Here is a 27,936-nt window from a genome sequence, read left to right on the forward strand (position 1 = left end):
ATTGAAACAGTAAACTTATCAACAACTGTCCAATGTTTTTATTAACTTAATAAACAACTTCACAACTGTTTGAATATATTTAGTAAATGGGGTGATATAAGGACCCAAATTGTGTGTTGAAGTCCACTGACCTGAGAGTAGGATCTGGCCACCTGTTTAAAGACCTTGTCATCAGGACACTTGCTGTACTCCGTACGTCCCTGCTTGTCATCATCATATGGGTAATTGACCACCAATGACCCTGTAGTGGGCAGAGAGGAATTACCCAATGAGAATACAATATACATTTTTTTATAAACATTGAAAAATGGGGGAGCTTAGGGCTTACCTCCATGTAGGTTGGCTGAGAGTACAAAGGGATAACTCTTGAGCCAGTTCATCACAGCGATGGTCTCTGGCTGCCTGGGTTCAGTGATTGTAGTAAACTGGTCAGGGAAGTTACGGTTCAGGTCAAAGTTGTTACTGTTGTTGCGTCCCGTGTACCCTCTGACATCACCTGCGAGAGCAAAAGAACAACAAAAGCTTAGCTAGCAAGCTAGACAAGCAGTCATTATCGTGAATCAAGTCGACAATCTACTGGCAAATTCTTTTCAATCCTTATGAAGAGAAATTATAGACTAAATATATCGGTGCTCAATTGAACATCAACATTACACGACAAGTTGGAAATCGCAAATTCAACAATGACTGGTTTGGAATGAATCAGTGGCTAACTGCAAGCGTTGCAATGCAATCACTAGCCTGCTAGTCAGTGGAGTGGGTGTGTGGTCCAAGTCTGGGTTTAAGGGTCTCTTTTCCAAGCTTAAAAGGATAAACATTCACATGCAACACCATGGGCCAGAAAAGGTTGAAAACATTGGCCATGCTGTCAATCCAGCATGACTTCTGCCGCGTTCAAGACAACTGGGAACTCAGGGGAAAAAAAAAAAAAAAACAAGCGCCGACTGCGAAAATACCTTTTGGTCATCCAACTCAGAATTCCAAGTCGTGAACTCGGGCCTCTTAATAATTAGGTCCCTTTCCCCCTCGTAACTTAGCCTACTGTTCTGACTTGGTGGTGTACATGTAGTTTATAACCTGTGTTAGAGAAATGTAGTCATAGAATATTGTAAGAGCTTTCATTGTCTGCTTATAAGCCGCCTTTATTTATCCTATGGTTCTGACTTGTTGTACAGGGAGAGCGCTGTAAGAATGGCCCATGTTCTAAATTCTGTCATTGTATATTTCAAAAGTGCTGAACAAATGGTTAGATTGACTATGTCCATCCGAGCTCACTCATTAATGTCATAATTGAAATTACAGATTGCCTCTTATCCACTCGTCGTCCCCTTATGTCATAGCTTGTACATATCAATTGTCAGTAGAAACAGCATTTGTTTAAGCAAGTCAGCCATAGGTTTTTTCAAAAGTCAGTAAATTAGGCTGAATGAACTGTTTTGCTGCCAGACAAGGCTCCGCTGTAGCAGTGGTAAGGATTCACTCCAAGGTGCTGAAAAGAAAGCTCTGCTGTTGGGACAGCTTTATGTCTGACACTTGTTTTTGTTTACAGCCAGACAGTAACTTAGGCCAGGTGTTCCCAAACATTTTCACTCAGGCCCCCTTTCCAGCACTTGGGAACATCCTGCCTATACATTTTGCCTTGTCTAATGTGTATTCCTGTGATATTTGAGTGACTCAAGCATTACAACTGTTGGGTTCGACATTTTGAACATTGAGATATTAAATAAATGATTGAGAAAGAAGCATAGAATCAAAGGAGAAAGTGAAGGGTTCTCTGTGGAATGTGTTGGGGGATGGGAGCAGAACACTGTGTTGATATAGGGAAGACAGATGGATATCTGTGGATCAGGAGGTTTTTATTTTATTTTTTATTTCACCGTTATTTAACCAGGTAGGCTAGTTGAGAACAAGTTCTCATTTGCAACTGCGACCTGGCCAAGATAAAGCATAGCAGTGTGAACAGACAACACAGAGTTACACATGGAGTAAACAATTAACAAGTCAATAACACAGTAGAAAAAAAGGGGAGTCTATATACAATGTGTGCAAAAGGCATGAGGTAGGCGAATAATTACAATTTTGCAGATTAGCACTGGAGTGATAAATGATCAGATGGTCATGTACAGGTAGAGATATTGGTGTGCAAAAGAGCAGAAAAGTAAATAAATAAAAACAGTATGGGAATGAGGTAGGTGAAAATGGGTGGGCTATTTACCAATAGACTATGTACAGCTGCAGCGATCGGTTAGCTGCGCAGATAGCTGATGTTTGAAGTTGGTGAGGGAGATAAAAGTCTCCAAATTCAGCGATTTTTGCAGTTCGTTCCAGTCACAGGCAGCAGAGTACTGGAACGAAAGGCGGCCAAATGAGGTGTTGGCTTTAGGGATGATCAGTGAGATACACCTGCTGGAGCGCGTGCTACGGATGGGTGTTGCCATCGTGACCAGTGAACTGAGATAAGGCGGAGCTTTACCTAGCATGGACTTGTAGATGACCTGGAGCCAGTGGGTCTGGCGACGAATATGTAGCGAGGGCCAGCCGACTAGAGCATACAAGTCGCAGTGGTGGGTGGTATAAGGTGCTTTAGTGACAAAACGGATGGCACTGTGATAGACTGCATCCAGTTTGCTGAGTAGAGTGTTGGAAGCCATTTTGTAGATGACATCGCCGAAGTCGAGGATCGGTAGGATAGTCAGTTTTACTAGGGTAAGCTTGGCGGCGTGAGTGAAGGAGGCTTTGTTGCGGAATAGAAAGCAGACTCTTGATTTGATTTTCGATTGGTGATGTTTGATATGAGTCTGGAAGGAGAGTTTGCAGTCTAGCCAGACACCTAGGTACTTATAGATGTCCACATATTCAAGGTCGGAACCATCCAGGGTGGTGATGCTAGTCGGGCATGCGGGTGCAGGCAGCGATCGGTTGAAAAGCATGTATTTGGTTTTACTAGCGTTTAAGAGCAGTTGGAGGCCACGGAAGGAGTGTTGTATGGCATTGAAGCTCGTTTGGAGGTTAGATAGCACAGTGTCCAATGACAGGCCGAAAGTATATAGAATGGTGTCGTCTGCGTAGAGGTGGATCAGGGAATCGCCCGCAGCAAGAGCAACATCATTGATATATACAAAGAAAAGAGTCGGCCCGAGAATTGAACCCTGTGGCACCCCCATAGAGACTGCCAGAGGACCGGACAGCATGCCCTCCGATTTGACACACTGAACTCTGTCTGCAAAGTAATTGGTGAACCAGGCAAGGCAGTCATCCGAAAAACCGAGGCTACCGAGTCTGCCGATAAGAATATGGTGATTGACAGAGTCGAAGGCCTTGGCAAGGTCGATGAAGACGGCTGCACAGTACTGTCTTTTATCGATGGCGGTTATGATATCGTTTAGTACCTTGAGTGTGGCTGAGGTGCACCCGTGACCGGCTCGGAAACCAGATTGCACAGCGGAGAAGGTACGGTGGGATTCGAGATGGTCAGTGACCTGTTTGTTGACTTGGCTTTCGAAGACCTTAGATAGGCAGGGCAGGATGGATATAGGTCTGTAACAGTTTGGGTCCAGGGTGTCTCCCCCTTTGAAGAGGGGGATGACTGTGGCAGCTTTCCAATCCTTGGGGATCTCAGACGATATGAAAGAGAGGTTGAACAGGCTGGTAATAGGGGTTGCGACAATGGCGGCGGATAGTTTCAGAAATACAGATTGTCAAGCCCAGCTGATTTGTACGGGTCCAGGTTTTGCAGCTCTTTCAGAACATCTGCTATCTGGATTTGGGTAAAGGAGAACCTGGAGAGGCTTGGGCGAGGAGCTGCGGGGGGGGGGCGGAGCTGTTGGCCGAGGTTGGAGTAGCCAGGCGGAAGGCATGGCCAGCCGTTGAGAAATGCTTATTGAAGTTTTCGATAATCATGGATTTATCGGTGGTGACCGTGTTAGCTAGCCTCAGTGCAGTGGGCAGCTGGGAGGAGGTGCTCTTGTTCTCCATGGACTTCACAGTGTCCCAGAACGTTTTGGAGTTGGAGCTACAGGATGCAAACTTCTGCCTGAAGTAGCTGGCCTTAGCTTTCCTGACTGACTGCGTGTATTGGTTCCTGACTTCCCTGAACAGTTGCATATCGTGGGGACTATTCGATGCTATTGCAGTCCGCCACAGGATGTTTTTGTGCTGGTCGAGGGCAGTCAGGTCTGGAGTGAACCAAGGGCGGTATCTGTTCTTGGTTCTGCATTTTTTGAACGGAGCATGCTTATCTAAAATGGTGAGGAAGTTACTTTTAAAGAATGACCAGGCATCCTCAACTGACGGGATGAGGTCAATGTCCTTCCAGGATACCCGGGCCAGGTCGATTAGAAAGGCCTGCTCACAGAAGTGTTTTAGGGAGCGTTTGACAGTGATGAGGGGTGGTCGTTTGACTGCGGCTCCATGGCGGATACAGGCAATGAGGCAGTGATCGCTGAGATCCTGGTTGAAGACAGCGGAGGTGTATTTGGAGGGCCAGTTGGTCAGGATGACGTCTATGAGGGTACCCTTGTTTACGGAGTTAGGGTTGTACCTGGTGGGTTCATTGATGATTTGTGTGAGATTGAGGGCATCTAGCTTAGATTGTAGGACTGCCGGGGTGTTAAGCATATCCCAGTTTAGGTCACCTAATAGAACAAACTCTGAAGCTAGATGGGGGGCGATCAATTCACAAATGGTGTCCAGGGCACAGCTGGGAGCTGAGGGGGGTCGGTAGCAGGCGGCAACAGTGAGAGACTTATTTCTGGAGAGAGTAATTTTCAAAATTAGTAGTTCGAACTGTTTGGGTATGGACCTGGAAAGTATGACATTACTTTGCAGGCTATCTCTGCAGTAGACTGCAACTCCTCCCCCTTTGGCAGTTCTATCTTGACGGAAGATGTTATAGTTGGGTATGGAAATCTGAATTTTTGGTGGCCTTCCTGAGCCAGGATTCAGACACGGCAAGGACATCAGGGTTAGCAGAGTGTGCTAAAGCAGTGAGTAAAACAAACTTAGGGAGGAGGCTTCTGATGTTGGCATGCATGAAACCAAGGCTTTTTCGATCACAGAAGTCAACAAATGAGGGTGCCTGGGGACATGCAGGGCCTGGGTTTACCTCCACATCACCCGCGGAGCAGAGAAGGAGTAGTATGAGGGTGCGGCTGAAGGCTATCAAAACTGGTCGCCTAGAGCGTTGGGGACAGAGAATAAGAGGAGCAGGTTTCTGGGCATGGTAGAATATATTCAGGGCATAATGCGCAGACAGGGGTATGGTGGGGTGCGGGTACAGCGGAGGTAAGCCCAGGCACTGGGTGATTATGAGAGAGGTTGTATCTCTGGACATGCTGGTTGTAATGGGTGAGGTCACCGCATGTGAAGGAGGTGGGACAAAGGAGGTAACAGGGGTATGAAGAGTGGAACTCGGGGCTCCATTGTGAACTAAAACAATGATCACTAACCTGAACAACAGTATACAAGGCATATTGACATTTGAGAGAGACATACAGCGAGGCATACAGTAATCACAGGTGTTGAATTGGGAAAGCTAGCTAAAACAGTAGGTGAGACAGCAACAGCTAGTCAGCTTGCACAACAAACAGCAGGTAAAATGGCGTTGACTAGGCAACGGGGCCGACAGATAAAACAAACAAGCAGAATGGAGTACAGTGATTAATGGACAGTCCAGCGTGCATCAGCTATGTAGCCAAGAGATCAGTGTCCAGGGGGCAGCGGTGGATGGGCAGGGAAGCTGGACTGGCGAGTGTTATCCAGGTTTTAAAAAACTAACAATGACTAAATAGCTTGTAGCTAGTTAGCTGGTTAGTGTCTGGAGGTTCTTGAGTGTGTTCTAAAAAATAAAAAATAATAGCGATTCCGTATCACAATGGGTGAGGCAGGTTTCAGGAAGGTATAAACAATTTAAAAATCAAAAAGAGAGAAAGTAAATATGGGTCCAGAGAGTGTTTGGGACGCGGAGATTGAGACGGTTAGCAGGCCTGTGGTAACAAGCTAACAGTTCATAGGCCCGGGCTAGACAGGGTAGCAGGGGTGTGCTACAGGTGCTCTGGCCGGGCTAGCTTCAAGCTAAGTGGGTGGAAACGCTAGCCAGGGGTAATCATCCGGGGTTGCAGTTTAGCTAGATAGCTAGTTGTGAAGATCCAGCTGAAAAATGTTCCGTTTGCGGTGGGAATCCGGGGATGAAAAATAAATAGGTCCGTTATGCTCTGGATAGAGTCGCGTTGTTCGAACTGGCGAGAGCTTTCCGGGCTAAAGGTTAGCTGATGACCGGTTAGCTGAAGACCGCTAGCATAGCTGGTGGATTAGCTGGCTAGCTTCAGTTGAGGGGTTTCGGTTCCGAAGTAAATATAAATACTTTAGGAAAAATAGCTACATTGGGTGAGGTGGGTTGCAGGAGAGTATTTGGAAGCTTAGATTTAGCAAAATGTTTTTAAAGAGGTATGCGAAGAAAAATATGTAAAAAAACAAAAAAGACGCGATATATACAGGGGACAGGACGACTTACTGCTACGCCATCTTGGAGAATCAGGTGAGGGGTGAGGTCAGTTCCCCTTAAGGGAGTAATCAGGGTTAGTATCTGGTTACCTTCTTTCTCTTGGGCATAAACTAAGGATTGGAGAGAAGGGGTGTCTTATGTAGGATGTATATAACCAATGGAGAGAAATGTTTTGCTGTCTGATTACAGCTGTACAGAACCTTTGGGAAGAATTAAACTTGGTTAAAGCTTCTCTAGTGTCCGTGGGTTTTTTACTCTGAAAAATAAAACACTAACACAACAAATCTATGGGCTAAAAAAACCTAGCTAAAAAAACTGACATGGGCTAGTTGATCAACTGGACATTTATTCCAAATTATAAATAGCTCTCTAAGGTATGCAATGACTGACATGAGAAGAGGCAAACTGATGATGCACTTCCCAATTTCTAAATTGCTCCTTGTGCGGATACTATTACAACTTTCAAGAGTACGTTGAAAGCCGGACTGAGATCCTTCAAAAATAAAAGAAAACAAATATATATATTATTTTTATTGGGGGACCACTGACTTTATGCTACTGGTAATCATGTTTAATGTCTTAATTTAGGGGTACACTGTATTTTTATTGTGGACGGGCAACATCTTTCACAAATAGACCCCACACACACATTCCTCTCTTACCCTCCCTGGCGATCTCATAACCATCTGGGTTCATGGAAGGCATGATGTGTATCCGGGTCGTGTTGACCAGCTGGGTGACCTCAGGATCGCTGCCATAGTTATGGCACAGGTACTCAATGAGGTTGAGGAGCAACTCGCGTCCCACCACCTCGTTTCCATGCATGTTAGCTATATACTTGAACTCTGGTTCACCTAAAGGGGAGAAAATAGTGGGAAAATACATTTGTTAAAGTGTTAGTGCTATTAAAAGAGAAGTAGGGCAGAGTCGGCTGGGAGAGAATGAGGGCGGAAGTCTCCTGAACAAATTCACACTCAATTAAACTAAAGCACACCATTCATTTGAAAACCCTCCTTATCCTTGCACTGTACTTTCTAGGCCACCCACTATTGAAAAAATACAATGCTGTAATGGGCCTGCAGATAAGAGTGAGTACCCCCACATTCAAAAGGATATGAAGCTACGAGATCATTGAGCTGAAGCAATAATATCAGGATCTTTTACAGGAAAAACTGCCATTTGTTTTAGACTATGAATTTCTGTGTATGAACACAATCCAGTTACTGTAAGAAGTTAGATCAACATAAACCACAGCCGTAGATTGAAGGCATTGCTTTAGAGTTAATAGTCTCTTCTAGAGCTCCAGTGTCACCAAAACACATCCATACCTGGCTCGTGGACGGTGGGGTTGTCTGATATCACCATGACGTAAAGCTCACGGTCCTCTGCTGACTTCCCAATGGAATAGAGATGAGCGATGGAATGGAACCTGTTGCTGTACCTGTTGTGTTAAAAGAACAAGGCTTTTTCACATTTTATTAAAAGCTCTCACATCCTAACATTACTTACAAGCATAACATTTGAAATGCTTAATTACAAAGGCAAGCCTATAAAGCAAACATAACAGTACATGCGCAGGAACAGCTCCATGTCATTGTAATGGTGGTGGCGGAAGTCCTGTGGTTGGATGGGCTGGTGTTCAGGCTGGGCTGGGGGCCAAGCCTCCTGGGGAGTGGAGCTCTCGTTGGCCCCAGAGGTCCCCATCTCAGAGGTGGTGCTGGAGGTTTCGATGGTGGTGGAGTCAGGGTCAGAGGTTGTGGTAGGGACAGAGGTTGTGGTAGGGACAGTGGTAAAGGGTACGGTTATGCCACCTGTGGGTTCATTTCCCAGGGGTGCCAGGGTGAAGTTGAGCTCGGTGGCCTTGCCCTCCACCACTTGAACCCCAACTACTGTCATGGGCATGTACCTATGAAGACAGAAATATTGAATATGTTTATTTTGTTGCAGTTAAAACATATTATAAATGCAAAAAAACGAAGTAAAAACCCTGTGCACAGCAGTGTGTCTAAATCCAGGTGATATCTTTTAAATGTATTTCACCAGGAAGTTTCAGGTATAATGGGAAAGTACCAGAACAGGGAAATATCTTAGAGGAAATTAAGCTCTAAGATGTGCATTTACTTCATGTAAGAAAACACCATGCACTAATCAGTTCAAAGGAAAACAAGACAGGAACTAAAAATCAGGAGTAGAGTATGCTTCTTTTGTTAAAGACTTTATTTTCTGTACCCTGTGCCTGCAAGTTAGTATAGCGGCAGGAGAGGAGTTCATTCCTCCAGCAGTACTCACCCTGTGGCTATAGCTGAGACATTGTATGTCCCAGGAAGCAGCAGGCGGTAGAAGTCACCAAACTTGGCTGTGGTCAGGTTATGGTTGATGCCTGCCACCACAATGCTGACATCAGGCAGAGCTGTCCCATTGGTAGCCTCATTCACATAGCCTCGAACTCCAATGTGAACCTGGGAGATCAACAGGATAACGTCAGAAGAGATCTCAAACACTGTTTCTATTGCCTCAGTAGCTGGGAACAAATGAAGCTCAAATAACTGAAGTGCTGCCTAGAAGTAAGTAACTACTGCAAATGGATGTGAAGATGGAACAATCTCTTCAATTCAAATAAATAAATAGATTGAGTACAGTAGTAAGAACCAGAGAGTAGTTCGGAAAACTACAGCTAGTCATATGTGCAATGAAAGTGTGTGTGTGATAGTTTAAAAGTTTGAGTGTGACACTGTGTCTTGTGAAAGCCAACCTGCTCCAGGTAGGCAATTAGTGACTCCCTGTTATAGTCCCACTCTTTCTTTAACTCGGAGGCCGGTGGAAATTTACAGCAGCTCAGTTCCATGGTGATCTCCAGGCAGTTTCCATTCAGGTAGTTATAGTCCTGCATGCCTCCTGAACAGGGATGACAAATTGTACCTTATGTCAAAATGTTTTCCTGCAATCATTTCAAGATCTCTCTGCTTGAAAACCACTCACGAGGACATCAGTATTAATTCTAGAGGCACAACCTAAAGAAAGTGGAAAAGCATACAAAATAAACTGTCAAAAGAAAGTGTGTTGACTTCTGCTGAGGTCATGAAAGCAACAGCATGAACACAGGCCTAATGCTTTGAGTCAGGAACATCCTTAAATCTACACCAAACCCAGGATGTAGGCTAAAGGTGTTATCAATGCAAAGTGCCTCTGGCAGAGCAGAGTAGGCTGTGGCCAGCACCAGCCTTTCCTCCAGTCCAGGGCTGCCTGGTGGAGGAATGTGTTTGCTGTGGCCTGGTGCCACCTGCCACTCAGGCAACATTCCCAGGTTGTTTTCAGCACAAAGCCTGACAGCAGGCAGGCAGGCAGTAGGCCTCGGGAAGGTTGCCATGACTGGGTTTGACCGGCAGCATTTTAATTTATCAGACCCATATGTATTGGGTGCCTAATCTGACTAGGGCGTCCATCCATGGTGCTCAGAAAGACAGAAATCAACCAGTGTAATCCATGTTGTAAGAACATGCAAGACGAGGATACAACGATGTGTGGTCCTTATTGAAATAGAATGTCCACTTTGAAGATGTTAGAATAAACTGTCCACATGTACTTTCCTCTGCCAACAAGCCAAGCAAGGAACAGCTAGACACTAGCCTGTCAATATACCATAGTCCTCATAGAAGAAACGTTTACCCAGGCCTATTCTATTGGTCAGCTTGTCAATAGAAAAAATTGCCTATTCCAGACAGACTCTGGGACAATAGATGCCAAATTCATACAACCAGTAGGCATAAACAACATTAAAAAGTAATGAGTCTGATGCAACAGATCAGAACGTTTAGCTTAAAATATTGATAAACTATTATTTCTTCAGATTATAAACGCATCAACGTGCACAAGACAGTAGGCTAAGTGTAAATATTTGTTCCATAATGCAATTAGCAGAAAAATTGTCAAAAGCACAGCGCACATGCGATCAGTTTCATGTGACAGAGATTTAAATATTATTTAGAAATTTAGAAAGAGGGGAGATCTAATATGCCACAACTAGCATGGGTCGCTAATATGACTAGGATTGTGCATTTAACTACTGGACAATGAAAGAAAGTTGATATAAAATCATTTCCTTCAAGGATATGGTCAGATTTTGGCTAGGTGACTTTGAAGCAAGGTAAGACATGCCTCATAACACGTAGTAACACTTTCAGGTTTCAAACATTTGAGTATGATTTCAAAATGCATACTGCTCATTGCAAAGTGGTGTGTGACGCGCTGTTTGAGATGCTGTAGTAGCAGCTCGTGCTGTCTGACAGATTATACACTCAAAGGTTTTGTATCTCTCTATGCTTTACACGTGTGATAAATAAGATGCATAACAAACGCACACGCCAATGTAATTCCACTAAATTATGCAAAGTAACCTATAGAGTATAGACCGATAAGCATGACCAATCAAATCTATTTCCATCAAATGGTACTTCAATCAACGAAAAGTCTAAAAAAAAGCATTATTTCTCAATTCGATTTTTTTCTTCTCCCGGACAATTGGCCTGCATCAATTTTATTTAAATCGGCTTTTCTATTTTTGTAAATGTTATTAAAATCATCCAAAAGCTGGTTATTACCAGCTAACGGAAATCCTGAACCCAATAGAAGTAGGATACTCAACCCTCTTCCTCATTCACACAAACAAGGCCATCTCACTCTGTCATCCTTAGACACAATCCAGGGTATAAATGCACGCACCCACACACTAATTCACAGGAGACAAACAGCACAAACAACGCCAGCTCTTTCATCTGAATGTGTGAGGCCTACCAGCCTCAGGTTAGAAATGCTGCTGTGTGCATATGATATTAGACAGCATGATGTGGGCAAGATACAACACAGCAGATTCAGCATTTACATAATCAAATGACACACACAGCAGAGACAGCTAACGTGACTGCTTGTGGCCCTAATACAGGAATCTTCAGAAGCTATTTGACACAGAGAGGGAAAGGAAGGGAACAGGAGGAGGAGAAACAGGGGGGAGAGGAAGTGAGTGTCCATCCAACCATCATTAGTTTGTGACTAATAATTTACCAGGGACTAGTTAATAAAAAAGTAATATCCAGAATGGCGGCTGTTTAATCCACACACATCAGGGTTGAATGTGTGTGTGTTAGGCAACTTCTGATTGAGAGAGGAAACGTATCAGAAAGCCCTTACTAACACAATACTGAGTCAGCCCAGGACAAGCTAGAATACAAGACAGAGTGGTACACAGAGTGGTACAGCTGTTGAACATCCTCTCAAATGGCTGCATCACTGTGACTGCCTGGCCTGCAGATTCCTTCTGGGTACTGTGGTTTTGGTTGACTGGTAAAGACTGTTGTAAAATGGCACAGTAAGAAATGGCAGCAGTTTTACGGGCGCCCAACCAATTGTGCTATCCAGAGCTTCTGGATATCAGGACAGCGATCACTCACAAGACGCACAAGACATTCTCCAAACACCCCACAGGGCCGACATCCCCGTTATTTGCAAGAGGAAGCGACGCAGGTACAGAGGACAAAGAGCCGGATGCCTGGTCAGGACCCGGCGAGGACGACTGGGAAAGCTGCCGTTATACTACTCGCCAACGTAGCGGGATATACGCTGCATATTTGTAAACATCAGCTGGTGCAGGAAATCTAAGGAAGTCTCTAGATTTTGCTCACCTGAAGTAGAGTATATTGTGATAAATTGCAGGTCACACTATTTGCCTAGAGAGTTTTCAGCCATACTTTTCGTGGCTGTTTATTTACCACCACAGACAGATACTGGCACTAAGACCACACTCAGTCAGCTGTATAAGGAAATAAGCAAACAGGAAACCACTCACCCAGAGGCGGCCTCTGTTTGCTTATTTCCTTATACAGCTGACCGAGTGCAGTCTTAGTGCAAGTATCGGTCTGTGGTGGTAAATAAACAGCCACAAAAAGTACGTCCCCACAATGACTGTACATACATACCCCAACCATAAGCCATGGATTACAGGCAACATTCGCACTGAGCTAAAGGGTAGAGCTGCCGCTTTCAAGGTGCGGGACTCTAACCCGGAAGCTTACAAGAAATCCTGCTATGCCCTGCGACGAACCATCAAACAGGCAAAGCGTCCATACGGGGCTAAGATTGAATGATACTACACCGGCTCCGACGCTCGTCTTATGTGGCAGGGCAAACTATTACAGACTGCAAAGGGAAGCACAGCCGCAAGCTGCCCAGTGACACGAGCCTACCAGACGAGCTATATCACTTCTATGCTCGCTTCGAGGCAAGCAACACTGAGGCATGGGTTGAGAGCATCAGCTGTTCCGGACGACTGTGTGATCACGCTCTCCGTAACCGACGTGAGTAAGACCTTTAAACAAGTCAACATACACCAGGCTGCGGGGCCAGACAGATTACCACCACGTGTGCTCCGGGCATGTGCTGACCAACTGGCAGGTGTCTTCACTAACATATTCAACATGTCCCTGATTGAGTATGTAATACCAACATGTCTCAAGCAGACCATCATAATCCCTGTGCCCTAGAACACAAAGGCAACCTGCCTAAATGACTACAGACCTGTAGATCTCACGTCTGTAGCCATGAAGTGCTTTGAAAGGTTGGTAATGGCTCACATCAACACAATTATCCCAGAAACCATAGACCCACTTCAATTTGCATACCGCTCAAACAGATCCACAGATGATGCAATCTCTATTGCACTCCACACTGCCCTTTCCCACCTGGACAAAAGGAACACTTACGTGAGAATGCTATTCATTGACTACAGCTCAGCATTCAACACCATAGTACCCTCAATGCTCATCACTAGGCTAAGGATCCTGGGACTAAACACCTCCCTCTACAACTGGATCCTGGACTTCCTGACGGGCCGCACCCAGGTGGTGAGGGTAGGTAGCAACACAAATAATCGGTTCCCTCTGCCACGCTGATCCTCAACACTGGAGCTCCACAGGGGTGCGTGCTGAGTCCCCTCCTGTACTCCCTGTTCACCCACAACTGTATGGCCAGGCATGACTCCAACACCATCATTATGTTTGCAGACGACACAGCAGTGGTAGGCTTGATCACCGACAACGACGAGACAGCCTATAGGGAGGAGGTCAGAGACCTGGCCGGGTGGTGCCAGAATAACAACCTATCCCTCAACGTAACCAAGACTAAGGAGATGATTGTGGACTACAGGAAAAGGAGGACTGAGCACACCCCCATTCTCGTCAACGGGGCTGTAGTGGAGCAGGTTGAGAGCTTCAAGTTCCTTGCTGTCCACATCAACAACAAACTAGAATGGTCCAAACACACCAAGACAGTCGTGAAGAGGGCACGACAAAGCCTATTCCCCCTCAGGAAACTAAAAAGATTTGGCATGGGTCCTGAGATCCTCAAAAGGTTCTACAGCTGCAACATCGAAAGCATCCTGAGTGGTTGCATCACTGCCTGGTACGGCAATTGCTCTGCCTCCGACCGACCAAAAGGCACTACAGAGGGTAGTGCGTACGGCCCAGTACATCACTGGGGCTAAGCTGCCTGCCATCCATGACCTCTACACCAGGTGGTGTCTGAGGAAGGCCCTAAAAACTGTCAAAGACACCAGCCACCCCAGTCATAGACTGTTGTCTCTACTACCGCATGGCAAGCGGGACCGGAGTGCCAAGTCTAGGACAAAAAGGCTTCTCAACAGTTTTTACTCCCAAGCCATAAGACTCCTGAACAGATAATCAAATAGCTACCTGGACTATTTGCATTGTGTGCCCCCCCAACCCCTCTTTTTACGCTGCTGCTACTCTTTGTTTATCATATATGCATAGTAATTTTATTTATGTACATACTACCTCAATTGGGCCGACCAACCAGTGCCCCCGCACAGTGGCTAACCGGGCTATCTGCATTGTGTCCCGCCACCCACCAACCCCTCTTTTAAGCTACTGCTACTCTCTGTTCATCATATATGCATAGTCACTTTAACCATAACTACATGTACATACTACCTCAATCAGCCTGACTAACCGGTGTCTGTATGTAGCCTCGCTACTTTTATTGCCTCACTACTGTATATAGCCTGTCTTTTTACTGTTGTTTTATTTCTTTACTTACCCATTGTTCACCTAACACCCTTTTTTGAACTATTGGTTAGAGCCTGTAAGTAAACATTTCACTTTAAGGTCCACACCTGTTGTATTCGGCGCACATGACAAATAAACTTTGATTTGATTTGAAGAGTTTAGATATAAAACCACAAGACAGTTGTTTGGTGGGTTATTATAAATCTATTTGATGCCAGGCCTTATGGCGGAGGCATAGCACAAAGTCTTTTTCTACAGTTTTCATAATATTTCATGGTAGAGGAAACATTACAACACTTGTTGGACTGCCTTGCATGGCTGTTAAATGTCAGGGTGTGTGCAAGCCCCAGTCTAGTTATGCTAAGCCGACAGCTGTGGTGAAACAGATCAACAGGGCAGTGCCCCATGTGAGCCTGTTAGAGAGTACTTTAGAGATATTAGTTAGAATAGTTCCCAAGGGCTTAGTCCCCTATGGTGACACCAGCAGGGTGCAACAGGCCTAGGCTATGTATCTGAAAGTGCCTCTATGGACACTGGCTAATAACCTTAGCATGAAAAAGACTGTACAGTGTGCATTGCAACAATGCTCCTAATAATAGTAATCTTATAGTGACTTTTTCATGTTTGACGATTTGCCTGGCGGAACCTGTAATGTGAGAATCATATGACACGTCATAGTAGACAATATCTGAGAGCAAACATCCTCCAGACATAGCCTAGAGGTCCTGTCATGAGCGCTATCAGCCCCAACCTCTACATCCTCCCACCTGGCAGGATACACCAATGACTGTATATACACAATATATACAAAAGTATGTGGACACCCCTTCAAAATCTGTGGATTCAGCTATGTCAGCCAAAACCGTTGCTGACAGCTGTATACAGTCATGCAATCTACACAGACAAACATTGGCAGTCGAATGGCCTAACTGATGAGCTCAGTGACTTTCAGTGTGGCACCGTCATAGGATGCCACCTTTCCAACAAGTCAGATCATCAAATTTTTGCCCTGCTAGAGGGTCAACTGTAAGTGCTGTTATTTTGAAGTGGAAACATCGAGGAGCAACAATGGCTCAACCTTGAAGTGGTTAGCCACACAATATTGTACTTTGCCACTATGGCCTTTTTCTGCCTTTACCTCCCTTATCTCACCTCATTTGCTCACATCGTATATAGACTTATTTATACTGTATGTTTGTTTTACTCCATGTGTAACTCTGTCGTTGTATGAGTCGAACCGCTTTGCTTTATCTTGGCCAGGTCGCAATTGTAAATGAGAACTTGTTCTCAACTTGCCTACCTGGTTAAATAAAGGTGAAATAAAATAAAATAAACAAGCTCCCAGAACGGGACCGCCGAAATGGTGGCGCGTAAAACTCGGTCCTCAGTTGCAACACTCACTACTGACTTCCAAACAGCCTCTGGAAGCAACATCGGCACAAGAGCACTAATGCTCGAGGCTGAAGGGAGGCAAGTCCCCGCAGCAATGTTCCAACATCTAGTGGAAAGCCTTCCAGGAAGAGAGGAGGTTGTTATGGCAGCAAAGGGGGAGACCAACTCCATATTAATGCTAATGATTTTTTGAATGAGATGTTCGACGAGCAGATGTCCACATACTTTTTGTCATGTAGTGTATGAATAGACAAAGCCATCAATCATGTGACACCATTCATTCCTATATGAATACTCTATAGTACATTAAAGCCAAATGAAGTCGGTTAAGATGACGTCTCATGCGGTTTGAGCTACTCCAGGAAGTGACATTGCAGTCTGTCCCCTCCTCATTGAGTTGAAGGCCGACCGGGTATTTGTACTGTAGCAACTAAAAATTATCCTTATAATTTATTCGGTGTGCTATTTTAAAAATAATCGGTGCAATGACATACATCTGGTGTATTAGAAGCAATTATTGATGCCATGATTGTCTTAGATGTTTTTTCAATTTACATAAAGTTTGCCATTTTTCCATTCACTTTAATGGGGATCCTGTTTTGTGCTAACAATACCTGCAGTACCGTGGTCGACCTTGAATTTCTGTGGCTTCAATGAGAGAGGGAAGTCATTCTCTCCTGGAATAGGCTAAACACACCCTCATCCAGTGTTTTCCCTAAGTACATGGAGAAGCCAGCCAAATAGGGAAAAAGTAGCCAGCCAGGGAGTTCCGGCTGTTTTTCCGGCTGTTTTTCCGGCTGTTTGTTTTTGTAGCCTAGTGGGGCGGCAGGGTAGCCTCGTGGTTAGAGCGTTGGACTAGTAACCGGAAGGTTGCAAGTTCGAATCCCCGAGCTGACAAGGTACAAATCTGTCGTTCTGCCCCTGAACAGGCAGTTAACCCACTGTTCCTAGGCCGTCATTGAAAATAAGAATTTGTTCTTAACTGACTTGCCTAGTAAAATAAAGGTAAAATAAAAATAAATAAAAAATAAATAAAAATGTTCTGTTTAAATTGTTAAGAGTAGTCCTTATGTATTGAGCTTGAAATCAATGGTTTTTGTTTGGCATACATTTTAAGTGAAAAATCTGAGTCTCAGCACAATTCCATTAGAATGGAATTGCCCTACATTAACCTCACATCCCAAGACAAGTAGATAATTGACTGACTTTGATAATCATAAGAGGACAGACCATCGACAAGACAAGTGGGAGTCTTATGGCAATTGACTTCTAAAAGAGAGAAATTCCCCAGAACTAACTTTGTCATCACTTACAAATACCATACGTCTGTTCTGTTTGCAGTGATGAATGTTTGTAGCATTAGGCTACCAACCCTGCAATACTGTTTGTATTGGCTTCCTACCCAAACCACAGTGGCCTACTACCTTGCTCAACCAGCCCTGTTCTCAATCACCAGTAAAGAAATGATTCATTCCAGAATCCAGACAAAAGCTACAAACACATAAAGCTGCAAAGCCTATGAATACAGGGTACCTAATCCAGCTAGTAGGGAAACAACCTTGTTTGAATAACATTCAGTGCAGAGCTGGAGCAAATCGGCTTTCAGTATTGTAACCGTAAATGAGGCCACATATGTTCTTCAATATAGTTCTCTACTACAGCATAAGGATTTGTCCCGATGGCTGTTAACAGGTTAGCTGTGATGTCAGTGAGCTAGAAAACAACAGCCCATCTATGAGATAACTATTAATTATGAAAAACAAATCGCAGACCTATAGGGCTCCTGAGTGGCACAGCGGTCTAAGGCACCGCATCTCAGTGCGAGAGGTGTGACTACAATTGACACAATTGGCCAAGCGTCGCCCGGGTTAGGGTTTGGCCGTCATTGTAAATAAGAAGTTGTTTCTTAACTGACTTGCCTAGTTAAATAAAGGTTAAATAGTAGGTAGGGATGTGCATCTTTCAAGACGATTCGTACATATCATGGCACCGATTCAATGCAGGAACAATACGCTTTATTTTGAAATGATTTGAAGCAATGTGGTATGATTAGACAAACAAATCAATGAGATTCGGTTCAATGTATTAACATTTGGTGAATAAACATTAATTTACCATACTAAATTAAAATCTGCTTCTGATGGAGCTCATAAGCGGGATCTGTTTGAGCTGACGTCTATCTGCCTGTGGTAGTGGGCATCTACCACCCCACTATTAGATTAGGGGGAGGCAATGAATGCTTTAAACCATCACCCACTTAAAAGTGAGCTAGTAATGTATCAATATGTATCTTTACAAATTAGCCATGACATAGCCAATATAGCCATATAGCACAACTTCGGATTTCACCCAGTCTCAAAATGAAATGGTTTTGACCGTTTGGAAGTTTCTATGGAGTGAGCGCCTCCCGTTTCGACAATGCAGTGCCGCTTCCCTCGCAAAAGATGATCAACTTTACCCTGTATATCTAAAAATGACCATATACACTGATTGCATAAAGCAAAACTACCAAAACTATTACTGATGGTGAACCTGATCCAAATCAAACCCTGTTCAGCATTTGTCTCTGGTACCTTACTTATATTCCGGTAAAACACCACATTCAACAGCGCATTTGATATCAATAACCTATCAAATAAATTGGCCGTCACTCAATAATAAAGCCTAATATTGCGCAATCCAATTAACAAGCATTTGAATGCTGAAGGTGCCGCGCAGATGTGCAAGATCAGGAATAAATTGGTCAGTGCATGAAGCAGAGCACAGTGCGCAGTGTGACTAGGCTGGTGATATTGAGGTTGTCACAAAATATGAGTTATTTTTAGAAGGTAGAAAAAAAAGTAATATGAGCAAAAACAAATTGGGAACCAACGATTCGTGACGTTTTTCTGACAGAGTATATAGATTTGGATCGGTTAAGGGTTCCACGGACCGATGCATTTTAAAAGGTCCTTAACTGTTGTTCTGGGATTGATTTGCACTTTTCACACCAAAGTACATTCATCTCTAGGAGACAGAACGCGTCTCCTTCCTGAGCGGTATGACGGCTGCGTGGTCCTATGGTGTTTATACTTGTGTACTATTGTTTGTACAGATGAACGTGGTACCTCCAGGCGTTGTGGAAATTGCTCCCAAGGATGAACCAGACTTGTGGAGGTCTACAATTTGTTTTCTGAGGTCTTGGCTGATTTCTTTTGATTTCCCATGATGTCAAGTAAAGAGGCACTGAGTTTGAAGGTAGGCCTTGAAATACATCCATAGGTACACCTCAAATTGACTCAAGTTATGTCAATTAGCCTATCAGAAGCTTCTATAGCCATGACATAATTTTCTGGAATTTTCCAAGCTGTTTAAAGGCACAGTCAACTTCTGATCCACTGGAATTGTGATACAGTGAATTATAAGTGAAGTCTGTAAACAATTGTAGGATAAATGACTTGTCATGCAGAAAGTAGATGTCCTAACTGACTTGCCAAAACTATAGTTTGTTAACAAGAAATTTATGGAATGGTTGAAAAACAAGTTAATGAATCCAACCTAAGTGTATGTAAACTTCCGACTTCAACTGTATATGTATGCAGCCTCCTCTGTCTTACAGAGACTGGACTCTGTTTATCATGCCTCCTTGCACTTTATTTTTATTATTTTTTCTATTTTACCCCCTTTTTCTCCCCAATTTCGTGGTATCCAATTGTTAGTAGTTACTATCTTGTCTCATCGCTACGACTCCCGTACGGGCTCGGGAGAGACGAAGGACGAAAGCCATGCATCCTCCGAAACACAACCCAGCCAAGCCGCACTGCTTGTTAAACCTCTTATGGCTGCAGGGGCAGTATTGAGTAGCTTGGATAAAAGGTGCCCAGAGTAGAGGTCGACCGTTTATGATTTTTCAACGCCGATGCCGATACCGATTAAATCGGACGATTTTAATTTTAATAATGACCATTACAACAATACTGAATGAACACTTATTTTGACTTAATATAACACATCAATAAAATCAATTTAGCCTCAAATAAATCATGTTCAATTTGGTTTAAATAATGCTAAAACAAAGTGTTGGAGAAGAAAGTAAAAGCTAACTTTTCAGTTCCTTGCTCAGAACATGAGAACATATGAAAGCTGGTGGTTCCTTTTAACATGAGTCTTCAATATTCCCAGGTAAGAAGTTTTAGGTTGTAGTTATTATAGGAATTATAGGACTATTTCTCTCGATACCATTTGAATTTCATATACCTTTGACTATTGGATGTTCTTATAGGCACTTTAGTATTGCCAGTGTAACAGTATAGCTTCCGCCCCTCTCCTCGCCGCTACCTGGGCTCGAACCAGGAACACATCGACAACAGCCACCCTCGAAGCAGCGTTACCCATGCAGAGCAAGGGGAACAACTACTCCAAGTCTCAGAGCGAGTGACGTTTGAAACACTATTAGCGCGCACCCCGCTAACTAGCTAGCCATTTCACATCGGTTACACCAGCCTAATCTCGGGAGTTGATAGGGTTGAAGTCATAAACAGCTTGAAGCACAGCAAAGAGCTGTTGGCAAAACGCTGCTGTGCTGTTTGAATGAATGCTTACGAGCCTGCTGGTGCTTACCATCGCTCAGTCAGACTGCTCTATCAAATCATAGACTTAATTATAACAGAATAACACACAGAAATATGAGCCTTAGGTCATTAATATGGTCGAATACGGAAACTATCATTTCGAAAACAAAACCTTCATTCTTTCAGTGAAATACGGAACTGTTCTGTATTTAATCTAACGGATGGCATCCCTAAGTCTAACTAGGCAAGTCAGTTAAGAACACATTCTTATTTTCAATGACGGCCTAGGAACGGTGGGTTAACTGCCTTGTTCAGGGGCAGAACGACAGATTTTCACCTTGTCAGCTCGGGGGACACTATATAAAGGTAAAATAAATAATAATAATATGAACGTTCAGAAAGAGAGCAGTGGGTATTGCTGGTTAGTAAAAGGACTAGGCTACTTAAAATTATTTAGGCTATAGGCCCAAGTAGTTTATAAACTGTTCATTAATTAATATTGAGTTGAAAGGAAAAAGAAGGAGACAAGGCCAGGGTTTCCTAAACTCGGTCCTTAGGACCAATAGGGGTTCACGTTTTGGTATTTGCCCTAACACTGCACAGCTGATTCAAATAATCAACAAATTATCAAGCTTTGATAATCGGAATCAGTTGTGTAGTGTTCGGGAAAAAACAAAAACATGCACCCTTGGGGTCCCGGGGACCGAGTTTGGGAGATGCTGCACTAGGCCCTCCATGGAATGAGTTTGACACCCCTGGCATACAGGAAAGAGATAAAATAGCTATAAAATGAGTCTACAAAAAAAGCTTGTCAAAAGGTTATCGGTCATCTATTGCAATTATCAAAGTCACCCCACACCGCCAAGTACCTAAACTTCCCTCCCTCCCTCTCCCTTTTACTATTTCTCAATAGTCACCTCCCGGAAGGTCATAATGACAATTATCTAGATTCTAAACTCACATTCGTAATGTTCTAATAAGATCCTACGATATCATTGGGTACATTTCAGTCCTGTCATTTCCTCATTGAGCATTGTGTAAGTCTATTCTCAAAATTCATCAGAGAATGGATTGATATTTCATTAGACGACACCATTAGGTATACATCTGGCCCTTCTTTGGACACTGTGCGTACACACCTCCAAACGAGCTTCAACGCCCAACAACACTCCTTCCGTGGCCTCCAACTGCTTTTAAATACTAGTAAAACTAAGTGAATGCTCTTCAAACGATTACAGCCCTGTCTGAGCAGCTTACTGATCACTGTACCTGTACACTGCCCATCTGTAAATAGCACACCCAACTACCTCATCCCCATATTATTACTCACCCTCTTGCACACCAGTATCTCTACTTGCACATCATCATCTGTACATCTATCACTCCAGTATTAATGCTAAATTGTAATTATTTTTGCCTCTATGGTCTATTTATTGCCTCGATTCATTTGCACACACTGTACATAGATTTTCTATTTTTCGTTTCCTTTGTGTTATTGACTGTACGTTTGTTTATGTGTAACTCTGTGTTGTTGTTTTTGTCGCATTGCTTTGCTTTATCTTGGCCAGGTCGCAGTTGTAAAATGAGAACTTGTTCGCAACTGGCTTACCTGGTTAAATAAAGATGAAATAAATAAAATAAATAGAAGCTTGTTAAAACACCTAATCCTTACACCTCCTAGTTCCAACTTTAAATGAACCCTCTGCTGTTCCTTTAACAGTGCTTATAGAAGACAGAGATCTATGCATCAGATTAAATATCTCCTGCAGTCTCCATTAACCACATAGGCAGTCAATTTAGATTCAGGTGAGTAATGATGAAGAAACCAGAATTAGTCTTCTGCCGAGTCATAATTTACAACTGAAGCAGAGGCAGTCTGTTAGAGCAGATTCAGGGATTATTGAAGAATGTCTGAGAATATACATGGAACTTACAACTCCCTATTGGACTCACACAGACACATGATAAACAGTCTCACTGTAAATACGCACGCGCGCACACACACAGTGATGACCGCACATGTCTTTACAGGAAAAGCCATGACGGTCACCTTAAACCTTCAGACTCAGATTACAGTATCATCTCATCGTCCCTCGTCTGGCTCTCTTCCCAACCCCCTGACCTGACAGCAGCCACACAGAGACTGGGGGTCCGGTTACTGCCTGTGACTGGGGGTCCGGTTACTGCCTGTGGACCAAAGACACTGGTATTCCTGAACATGAAGGGGGGGGGGAGTGGGGGGACAGCAAGCTGCATGGACAGGTCGTGTCTCTCACACACACACACACACACACACACACACACACACACACACACACACACACACACACACACACACACACACACACACACACACACACCTCGTAAGACAGATAGGATAACCTGAGACCAGTCAGGCTTTCTGTGAGGAGAGAACAGAGAGCAGGTCTGTCCTGCAGGGGTGAATAAAACAATACTAGCTAGCTGGGTCTGTTGTCCTCTTCCACAGCTGCTTTGCTAGATAGTGAAGTCAGTGCAATGGAACACCTGTAATGAATGAATTCATGACCTTATGAATTAATTCAATTTTATTTTGGTGTCAAATCGCCAGTTGGCAACCCATCCCTTATGGCATTAATTGACACAAACAAACATTACAATAAATCACTGTGAAAATTCAGTGCTAATTCTTCTGTAATGGTCAAAGCCATACTCTGATTAAATTGCCTAATTAGTGGGGTTTTAAATTAATACTAGACAGACAATCCCAGCTGTGGATCTGCTGGATTGGTTCTCAAATAGACCCAAAATGAGTGGGGGGGGGTATTCTGTGAAAATTGGGCCATGGAAAATGACAGAGGAAACCATCACAGCCCTTTTCATGGCAACACATAGCCTATACATCACACATCAGGCTTTGTCCCAATGACAAAAAGTAGGCCTGTACCATGGTAGTGAAAGCCCACACTATACATGTTATCAAATACCCTTTATTATCCTACTATAAGTCTACAGTACATGTCATTCGATATTCATTTCAAGGTGTCGCCATGAACTCATACAACACTGAGCTGAGTAAAACCTGATCTCCAACTGATTATGAACGCCGGAAAAGTAAAATTACCACATAATTTTGTCAGTCCCTGAGAAGAGAAAGTCAAAATAGACACCAATCTATGACTTAATCTATGACTTAATCGTCATGGCAACCCAGCACTCAGCTCTCTGTCTCAACAATGTGCGATTATTCTGAGAGTGATGAGGGATAATGAGTTAAACAATTAAAAAAAGCAACTGAAGAAGCTTTTCTCAAGAAATGGAAAGCCAAGGAAACAACTTACAAAGAAGAGAAGAAAATATATTAGAAATCAATAAAGGAAGATATTGGAGCTGGTCTAGGCTACTTTGTGTGTGAACCATCACCTCTTTTCAACAAATGAAGGAAAAAGAACATGACCTGCCTAAAAAGAGCATCATCAGTGGTCTGACAGTTAAGAAGGAAAAAGTCTTACCGGGTACATCGTACCACTTTGCCCCGTTGACGATGCCATCCTCAAAAGTTTCATCGGGGGTATCTGGGCACTTGGGTTCCCCGGTCCTCATGACGGGGTGGTTCTTGGCGTAGGTCAGCGCCAGGTGTTTAAAAAGGTTGTCGTCCACAGAGCTGCTGTAGTAACCCTGCATCTTGTGGGAGGCCGAGTCATCAAAGGGGTAGCTGGCCACCACAGTGCCACCATGCAGGTTCCCTGACAGGACAAACCTGAAGGGACATAACAACAACACAATGTTATCAGGAGGCAGGGGATATATAGTAAGCCTGGTATCTACTGTCTGCAGTCTACATACTATTGTCAAGGCCAAGGGGGGAAACCTTTCCAAGGCTGATCTGAAGTACACACACGGGCACGTCCCCATTCACATCGATGGGGCTGTAGTGGAGCAGGTCGAGAGCTTCAAGTTCCTTGGTGTCCACATCACTAAGGACCTATCATGGTCCAAACACCCCAACACAGTCGTAAAGAGGGCACGACAAAGCCTCTTCCCCCTCAGGAGGCTGAAAAGATCTGGCATGGGACCTCAGATGCTCAAAAAGTTCTACAGCTGCACCATCGAGAGCATGACTGGTTGCGTTACCGCTTGGTATGGCAACTGCTCAGCATCCGACCGCAAGTAAATCACCAGGGTCGAGCTCCCTGCCATCCAGGACCTCTATACTAGGCGGTGTCAGAGAAAGGCCCTTGAAATTGGCAAAGACTCCAGCCAACATCATTAGATGTTTTTCAACAGCTGTTTGTTTAGTGACAGCTGGAAGGTATAGTGCTTGTTTTGACAGGTCTTTAGACAAAGGTGGCCGGCCTAAAGTTGTATGGCAGGCTACTTATGTTGGCCTATTGGAGTCTGTTGATCAAGGGCATTCCCAACAGTTAGCTGGCAACAGTGGGCCCTTAGGTAAATGGAGAGATCCTTCGGAGGGGAGGTGGTATTTGGGGTCCATGAGGAGGTGCGTAAGAACAATAGGAACAACGACAGATGCAGGCTGCCAGTAAATTCCTTGGGTGCAGCAGTTACCATTTGCAGTAAGCGATGTCTGTGGAGCCCAGGGTCCTGGAGTTCCGCAGTCACTTCATATTTTTTACTTAACCGACCTGGAAGAACAGGTGTGTGATGTGTTGAATTTAGGCAATCAATCACCTCAGTTTGTCAGGTGTGGTGCCTATGTCGGAACAAAACTCTGCAGTACCTGCACCACTCCAGGAAATGGGTTGCCTACCCCTGGTGTAGCCCATACATTTGAGCCATCTGAATTAGGTTATAAACAATGTGAGCTAAACAAACACAAAGAATGTTGTATGTAGGTCTATGTAAATAGATGAGAGAAATAAATACATACTTTTTCTCCAGGATCCATTTAATGACAGCTGTAACCTCTGGAACATCGTCTTGCTGGACGTTGATTTTGTCAAACTGGTCAGGAAAACTTCTATTGAGGTCCATGTTCTTGGCGTTGGAACGACCTCCAGCGTCGCCACTACAGTCCCCCTCTCTGGACCTTTCGTACCCGTCTGGGTTCATACTGGGCATAATGTAAATATCCGTGCTCGTTAACAACTCCGTGATACGCGGGTCCTCTCCATACCTCGTCAGTAGGTAGTTCACAAGGTACACCAACACCTGCCTCGAGATAGTTTCGTCCCCGTGCATGTTCCCCACGTATTTACATTTGGGTTTTCCCGGTACGTCAGCGTTGGGGTCCTTTGTGATTCGCATAACCCACAACTCCCTGCCCTGCACCGACTGGCCTATACTGGACAGGTTTGAGATATAAGGGTATTTCATGGCCATGAACTTCAGTAGCCGGGTCATTTCGACATAATTGTAGTATTTTGTATAGTCTTCTACCTCCACTTCCGCGAAGGTGTTGCTTCTGACAAGCCTCGCCTCGCGGACGCTGAGAGCGGTGATGGGGCCAACAACAAAAAGGAGGAAGACGAAAAGTAAGACGCATAGTTTCGGCGCTGTGTGTCGATGCTCAAGCAAATATGTTGCCATGTTTCCTACTCTCCTACCTCTTGAATATCCAGTCTTGAGAAATAAAAAGGTCAACGATTAGAACATTGCTATCTAGCTAACCTAGAGTATTGTCTCTCCGGTCAGCCTGCCTGTATGCATTCAACTTCCCGTTAAGCTTTCATAGGGGCGGGGCTTTGGTTTGATGTCACTCTTCTTTTATTTTTAAATAATATATTTATTACAATAAAAAATCAAATAAAAAAGACAGCAATACTAACGATGACATTCATTGTACTGTTGAATGGGATGGCCAATTTAGAGGACAAAACAAAACTTAACTCACACATACACAAAATAAAACAAAATCCTATTATGTGGTACATGTATAAGAAGACAGCATATAGTCATTACAAGCAGTGTAGTTAAGCCAAAAATAAATATTGAGTGGAGTACAGCACAGAGTAGCAGCAGATCGTCAACCCAGTTATGAAGCGGGACTAGACAATTTATCCAGTATCGGCTGCCATATTTTGTAAAACATTGAACTTCTATTGGAGGTATTGTATCGAATCTTTTCCATATGTATTACATTCCCTAAACCCCGTAACCACATTTCAAAGGTAGGTACAGTCTCCAGTTTCCAAAATTGCAATATGAGCCTTTTGGCTAATTGAGTACAAAGAGAGACAGCTTTCCCTTCGTGGTTATTCCCATCAACTGTACCAAACAGAGCGGTCAATGGGTCTGGGGCTAGAACTCTATCAAAGGCTCTAGATAAGTAATCAAAAATGAGAGCCCAGTAAGCATGTAACTTAGGACATGTCTAGAATAAGTGGGTCAACGTCCCCTCATCCTGCTTGCACCTCTCACACAGTGGTGAGGTGTCCGGGAATATTTTATGCAGTTTCACTTTTGAGTAATGTAACCTGTGTATCACCTTAAACTGTACAAGGTTGTGTCTGGCATTCACTGAACTGTGGTTTATATTCCTGAGAGCTTCTACCCAGTCCTCATCTGAGATTTCTGACCCAAGTTCTTGTTCCCAAGCCCTTTTAATGGTGTCTGTGGATACCTCTATGTGGGCCTGTAGCACATCATACAGTCTAGAGACCGACCCTTTTGAATGGGGTTTGACAAGGATCAAGCTATCTAATGTAGGACTATTTGGCTTCATGCCACACTGTGGGATATGTGTCCTTACGAAATTCCTGATTTGGAGGTATCTGAAAAAATGTGTTGTTGGCATGTTGAACTTTCCCTGTAATTGTTGAAATGAAGCTAACTGACCATCTATGTATAGATTACCAATTGTTGTGAGCCCCTTCTCCCTCCACTGTGAAAACACCACATCATCCAATGCGGGGTGGAAAGCATGATTCAGGCAAATCGGGCTGTCAATGTATACAGTGGGTATGTTAAGAAAATACCTAATCTGTTTCCAGATCCTAAGCGTATGACAAATGACTGGGTTAGAGTCATAAGTGGATTTTTTCACATATGATGGGCTATTAACAAGTGCAGGGAGTGAGGAACGTTGACAGGAGGCCTGCTCAATCAAAAGCCATGCAGGCATATCCTTCTGTCTCATTGCAGGTGAACTTTCCCTCCAGAAAGACACAATGTTCAGATTAGCAGCCCAATAATACAGTTTAAAGTGAGGAAGGCCAAAGCCCCACTCTATCTTGTACTGGAATAAATGCTTCTTTGAAATTCTGGCTGCTTTGTTATCCCATAAAAATGGAGTTACTATTGAATCCAGTTTCTTAAAATAGCTTTGTGGTATGAAATTGGGTAGACATTGGAAGAGGTAAAGAAACCTGGGTAGGACAACCATTTTAATAGCGTTTATACGACCAACCAAGGAGACAGGCAGAGTTTTCCAAAAATCTATATTTTGTTTAAGCTGATATATTTTCATGTCCGAATTCGT

The 27,936-nt window shown here is 43.8% G+C and overlaps 1 protein-coding gene across 1 annotated transcript in view; it reads right to left on the minus strand.

Annotated features, from left to right (window-relative positions):
* Nucleotides 1-26,185, minus strand: part of LOC118372567 (carboxypeptidase D-like) — a 33,346-nt gene extending 7,161 nt beyond the window's left edge. Inside the window, exons 1-9 of the mRNA XM_035758535.2 lie at nt 25,387-26,185; nt 24,008-24,255; nt 9,255-9,397; nt 8,792-8,961; nt 8,073-8,408; nt 7,831-7,943; nt 7,165-7,356; nt 329-496; nt 132-241 (exon numbers count right to left, since the gene is read on the minus strand). Of these exons, the coding sequence (XP_035614428.1) occupies nt 132-241; nt 329-496; nt 7,165-7,356; nt 7,831-7,943; nt 8,073-8,408; nt 8,792-8,961; nt 9,255-9,397; nt 24,008-24,255; nt 25,387-26,045 (2,139 nt within the window). The 5' untranslated portion in view covers nt 26,046-26,185. The remainder of the gene's footprint in view (nt 1-131; nt 242-328; nt 497-7,164; nt 7,357-7,830; nt 7,944-8,072; nt 8,409-8,791; nt 8,962-9,254; nt 9,398-24,007; nt 24,256-25,386) is intronic.
* Nucleotides 26,186-27,936: the final 1,751 nt, after the last annotated feature.

The sequence above is a fragment of the Oncorhynchus keta genome, chromosome 1, assembly GCF_023373465.1.
Source record: "Oncorhynchus keta strain PuntledgeMale-10-30-2019 chromosome 1, Oket_V2, whole genome shotgun sequence".
Lineage (NCBI taxonomy): Eukaryota > Metazoa > Chordata > Actinopteri > Salmoniformes > Salmonidae > Oncorhynchus > Oncorhynchus keta.